We start from the raw sequence: 6,441 nt of genomic DNA on the forward strand, positions 1-6,441 counted from the left end.
TCATTTGTCCATGGTCTGGTGTCTGAAGTTGTATGACCTTAGTCTACCAAATGGCTGACATTGTGGGATAAACCATTCAGAGCCTCCAATTCTAAAATTGTGTGTGGAAGACATTTAGTCTGCACGTATAGGAAACTAACAGATCAGCCATTGAGGGCATGGTCTAATCTCTCTTTTAGGGCAGGCTGATATGCCCAGACCGATGAAGTCATTTAGTCTAACATGCGAGCATCATTGGTACCCACTTCTATTATCTTGGACAAGACATTGTTGTTAGGTTGTAGCTTAGCCACAGACGAGTAAGATTTCTTACTTGTCTGTGTTCCAGCCAAGGCCATGTTGTTATGTATGTTCGTGTGTATAATTCTAGAATGCTCATCCACCTGTATTACCATCAGTGTGGCTATCTTTGTAAGATATGTCATTGGGCCATTGCTATGAGCATGTTCATTGTTGCAAGGCATGTTTAGTTTTGAAAGCTTGTTCACTTGTCTACTGAGCTGTTATTTTGCTGACGGCCGAGACAGAAAAGGCGTCAAGGAAAGAAGAAAAAAAGTTTTATATCACCACAAAAATCAATGAGTCAATTGATCAATATCACACACAAAAGAAGTTTCATTTCACCACAAAAATTTATCATTCAACCAAATAATAAATATATAATCAATCAATCAATTACATGTTCGCTGCACCCTGTGGTTGATCGTTTGCACTTCACAAACAATAACACAAATAATGCTGAAGTACAAAAGCAAGATAGTAAGCTGGGTGGTCTCAGATCAAGTCACATTTACTATTTGAGTAAGTTGAGGGTCTCAAATACGGTCTCAGATTCACTCGGATCGCCTTCACTGTTTACAAGCAATGTTGAGTCTCAACAGCAGTCGCAAAGACAGTCACACTTCATGTTTACGTCATACCGAGACTCTCAGTTCTACTCGTATTTACCCAGTTGAGAGGGTTGTACATACCTGGACTAGGGCACAAACGCAAAACAGTACTACACCACACTTGCTAACATGGACAAAAACTTCACACACAAGTATAAATTGGTTTAAATGAATATTTTATTAGGGATTGACCATTTAACATAACAGCACTTTACATGTTTTGCTTTTTTTTTCAAATTCAAAAACCTGCATAATTACGAACATAAAAGTCAAAAGACAGAAATGATAGCACTAATAACCAAATCACAATTCCAAACTATTGTTTTTTGTCTATAAAAATACTAACACTGATAGTTACTTTTTCATGCTTGATCATCCTCTAAGTCTTTCTCTCTTGGCTGTACACAATGACATTCATATAAAACTTGTACATACAGTCTGTAGTTCTCTGAGAAAACTTCTGGCCTGACTTGAGTGCAACCAAGAGACAAAGACTGACATCCACCAAATATGCTATGTGTCATGTTAAGGTCCATCACATTACAATTAGCATGAACTCTAGACACTACACAGGAACGATGCTGGTTTTATATCTACAGCAGTATACACAGAAAGACGTATAGTACGCATGTGATTCATGTTTTCTACTTCACATGGGTATGTGTGAGCAGACAAGATATTCTGGACCTTCTGCTGGTACAACTATGCCCCACCCCCCTCCCCCACTTCTACAAATCCACCACTGAGGAATGTACCAATAACAAATGGCTCTCACAAAGCATGCATAAAGTTTGACATCTGCTCACAAGCTTTTGCGTTTTTTTCATAACAAAACTGTCTTGCACGGAGCTCTCCTCGTTGACCCTGCATAAATTACAATAGGAAAGGCCCAAGTATGGTTCGACACCATATTAAATACTGGTAAGATCCCCCATGGTTAGGAGACATTTCAATAGGGCAATTATTCAATTTTTTAAATGTTATTTACCAGTGTTTATATCATTTCTGAACTATAAAAGGTACTGATGATTACACATTAGAGAGTCTTTCCCCCATCCCCACCCAGTAAGTTCCCACACCCCCATGGTCTTCACTGTTTTGTTCCTGGTCTCCACCGACAAAAGTCCTCTATATCAAATGTTTATTGAAATAAAATAGGTTGTGTAAAATTGTCCACAGAAAACACCTTCCTTACAGGGAAGGTCCAAGTAGGTATGACTGGATGATGGCCAGGAACTAAAATTGTAAGTCTTCAGTTTTATTTCTCTGTACATATTGAACAAGATATCAATATTGGTGGTGGAGATGATGCTAACCAGACAATTGCTTGTTCACTCAGATTACATGTGTGTTGAAGACAATCTACTTAGCATTCTTCAACTGATTTGACAACCAGTCAAGTCCTTCATAAAGACCATCTCCACTAGTAGCACACGTTGCCTGGATGTACCAATTACGGTTGCGAAGTGAATGTAGTCCTAGTTTATCTGTTATTTCTGCTGCACTCATAGCATTTGGTAAATCCTGTACAAAAAACAACAAAGAACATCATTTCACAACTATACCCAGAACAGGATGTCAATATTCACATGAAAGCAAAATGTTGAAAGGGAACATTTTTCAGCTATTTTTCAAACCAAGGAGTCTTCTTATATTTCATTATTATTATATTATCAAACACAATTATTCCTGTATTTCCCAACTTTCGAGGACAAACAAAATACTCACGCCCCTGACTGGATGACTCATCAGCTGTAGTTACCATGCAATCATGAGAGACGGCACTGGTCTACTACAAGGCGTTCTTTACTCAATCACAAGTCAACAATGCTAAGCTCAAGCAATTTCAAATGATTGCCATTCATACCTGTTTGTTGGCAAATATGAGCAAGACAGCCTCTCGAAGTTCATCTTCTCCCAACATTCTCATGAGTTCATCTCTTGCTTCGCAAACACGTTCCCTGTCATTGCTGTCCACGACGAAGATTAAACCTGAAACAAAACATAAACACTTTAACTAACCTTGCAAAAAAAGTATATATATATATTCAATATTTTGCACTTGGGACTGTCAGGTGCAACACACTGTATCCAATATAGACTCCAGACTATTAAGAAGGAGAATAAGGTCTCACGTCAATTGATTGCAAACAACATATCTTGTAGCAAAGGTGAATATCAATGGTAAAATCACACAGAACAAGTTTAGAGGCAAACAGTTCTCACGATGACAAGATAAACAAGTCTTCTCTTGGAGCGTGGCAACTCAAGACGTAACAACACGGGAAAAACCACCAAACTGTTTCCCCACTGGGCAGGCACTGTTATACACACATACTAGCTTCTAACTATGCAGAGAGGCATGTCATGGCCACTGCTTAAAATTCCTAATCCTATACAGAAAATTCTTCCTGCTGTGAGTTACTGCATGTAGAACAAGAACACCCAGTCAAGGATCAAGGGTCAACATGGTCAATCTAAGCATGTCGTTAGTTCTAACGAAACTTGGTTGGTAGAGTTGAAATCTGCTTACCTTGTGTGTTCTGGAAATAATGGCGCCATAACGGTCTGATTTTATCCTGCCCACCTACATCCCACACTGTGAAACTAATATTCTTGTATTCAACTGTTTCTACATTGAAACCTGAAACACAAAGCCAGAGGAAACTGCTTGAAATACTTTCAAGGAAACGACTGTACACCAAGGTTACTTGAAAACAAGTCTACATGACATCACATCTTGAATTGCTTTTGTTTACAACAAAATATTTTAGAACAAGGTCAACTTGTAAAAAGATATTTCTACACTAGACCAAGGGGACATCAGTTTCAGACTGCTTTTCACGATTTTCCTTTCAATACAAAGACAATCCATCTGAACAATAGAATGTTAGTTTGATAGATAGATTTGTACACTACCAGGAACAGTAGATCCTGTGAACTTTATTTAGCCTCACACCAAATGATGCCCTTAACTCATTTCAACACCTACACCTTCACCCCCACCCCTACCCAATCTGTAAATACCAACTTTAGTATAATGTATAATTTTTACTCAGATTGAAATGTTACTGTTGAGGTGAACTTGTACCATCTTGACATGATCACAACAATTCCCCACTTTTCTTCATCTGTAGTTAAACACATAAACTGAACTGCAATCTATTCCTAGCTTATCCATCCACTCATTCACTTGCCCAACCCATCCCACCCTCATCCCCACACCATACATTTCATATCATTCTCCATACAGATGTATGATATTGCAATGGTAACTATTCTACTTGATTATCAACATTTGACTTTTATTTGAGGGTGTTTGGGATAACTAAAATTCTAGTTGACAAAGAATGTTTCGGCTCTGGAGTGCGATATTCCTTCACAGGAGTGAAATATCCAGTGTCCTGGTATCAATTTTGATTATCAATGACTAGTTATATTCTTGAGCAAAGTCCAAAGCTGCTTCATAGATTAACAGTAAATATATCAGAGATTTTGACATTCATACATAGCTGTAATAATTGCAGCGTTTGCTGTGAGTTTGAGGCAGTTTTCTGCTGTTTGTCGTTCCGATGTGAAGTGGAAGCAAGCGCTACAATTCCTGTAAAGTAAACGCAAATAGACGAGATCACACTGAAAACGTCAGCAAGATGTCAGCGTACTACCCATTTCAAAATGCTGTATGTGTTGCTACTTTTGTTGATTTTGATGGGATTGGGCTACCTCTGAATATTTCTTGGGTCTTGAAGGCTCTGTAATTAATGTTGGTGTTAGGAAATGTCCAATTTGTTGGCAGGTATAGCATAATTTAGCAGAAAAATTCATCCAACTTTGCAATTCAGATCTGAATCACTTCCACCTATTTGCGTTTGTTACAGAAATTGTAGCATTTGCTTCCAGTTAAGCATCGGAACAACAAAAAACACAAAAACAGCAGAAAAAAACTCAAAATCACAGCAAACGGTACAATTATTGCAGCTAATTCATACATACATACATTTCCTACTTTCAACGAGATTAAATATGACAAACGGATTATAAACATGTAGCCTAACACCACTTGGCAATGTACAAAGCACTTCAAATTTTTCCATTGAATTCTCAACTTTCCACACAACCATAATCATATTGATTTCGGTTACACATTTTAGTTATCTTCACAGCAATTTCATAGACAATTAGACGATAAACTAAACATAAAAGAGTACTTACCAATTGTGGGTATTGTAGTTACAATTTCACCCAATTTGAGTTTGTATAAAATTGTTGTTTTACCAGCAGCATCAAGTCCTACCATCAAAATACGCATTTCCTTTTTACCAAAAAGGTTTTTGAAAAGGGTCTGAAACATGTTACCCATCTTAATTTATCTATGTCGTCTACAAAACCGGTATCAAATAAACACAGTGCCTGTGGGATAAATGAAAGACTAAATTAAAACAATTGTCAATATACCATTTCCCTTAGCAGCAGTTATAAACTTACAAGCAATAATTACTCGCAGCGTGAGTTGGTTTTGAGACATCTACTAATATTATAATCCCGAGAAATTTCCATTTCCAAGGACCGTTCTTTGGTTCAGGTAACCGAAATAATTCGAGATTTCATTCATTTCTATTACGCACGAAAACACTTTGGAACCACTGTCCGCAAGGTGTTAGAATTCCTCTTTATTCCCTTGGTCGAAAATCTGCGTAGATATCAAACGATGTGTCCGTCTCGAAGCTGTTAGAAAACCAAATAACGAAAGAATGTACAACAAATCAAGGCGTCTCCCGTCTAAGAACAAACATTGACGTTTCGGCCAACACATCCGTCGCGTCGTAGATACGTGGCCTTTTATTGTAATATTTTCTGGTTTATTTCCGGTACAACATTCAACCTGTATGATAGTTACGGTGTAGGTCCTGGGTAAGGAATATAAGTAAGTTCAATACAATAATGAAAATGCTCATTCACTTGTGCCATATACACGATTTACGGAAGAGTTCACGAATCGTTGCAAGCTGTGTCACATGATAACATTTTACCACCCGTTCGACGAGGAAGTGAATCTGAACCAAGTCAACAGTTTGCGGAAATTTGCGTTACACCTTGATAACAGTTCATCTTTTTTACGCTAGTTCATACCCATTTATATATATTCTTAGGGTAGTACATTAAACTCCTAAAGCACCACAAAAAAAGATAATATCTTATTCTTATGATAGGCTGAAAGACAGGAAACAAGATGGCGACTACCAAAATGGAAAAACCGGTTTTTCTACATATTGGTTACATTCGTCTAATGTTTACCCACCCATTTGGCGTATTTCTACTGTAAAGTACTGCCTTACCTGTTTACGGTTGAAATGAAGGTATTGAAATGAAGTAATAGCTTATGTGCTGAGGAATTCAAATACTGACCTGTCTCGGTCACTTCAAAATGGCGGACGTGGAAGCAATAACGTTACATGTGCCACGTCAATGTCTAGGCAATTGGGGTATGAGTAATGCAGCATTCAGACCCCTCCCTTTGAAATGATGATATCATCGCTTAAACTTTGAACTA

At 37.7% G+C, this 6,441-nt stretch overlaps 1 protein-coding gene across 4 annotated transcripts; it reads right to left on the minus strand.

Annotated features, from left to right (window-relative positions):
- Positions 1-1,049: 1,049 nt before the first annotated feature.
- On the minus strand, positions 1,050-6,441 carry LOC144434681 (ADP-ribosylation factor 1). Of its 4 annotated transcripts, none has more exons than XM_078123195.1 (5): positions 6,297-6,441; positions 5,103-5,300; positions 3,424-3,534; positions 2,758-2,882; positions 1,050-2,414 (listed from the first exon to the last, which is right to left on the minus strand). In XM_078123195.1, exons 2-5 carry the CDS (start codon positions 5,248-5,250, stop codon positions 2,253-2,255), a joined length of 546 nt encoding a protein of 181 aa, XP_077979321.1. In that variant the 5' UTR covers positions 5,251-5,300; positions 6,297-6,441; the 3' UTR covers positions 1,050-2,252. The 4 variants fall into 4 exon arrangements, with proteins under 4 accessions (XP_077979321.1, XP_077979320.1, XP_077979323.1 ...); XM_078123194.1 differs by having other exon boundaries at positions 6,227-6,384; XM_078123197.1 differs by lacking the exon at positions 6,297-6,441 and adding an exon at positions 5,524-5,679.

Source organism: Glandiceps talaboti, chromosome 4 (genome assembly GCF_964340395.1).
Source record: "Glandiceps talaboti chromosome 4, keGlaTala1.1, whole genome shotgun sequence".
Classification (NCBI taxonomy): Eukaryota; Metazoa; Hemichordata; class Enteropneusta; family Spengelidae; genus Glandiceps; species Glandiceps talaboti.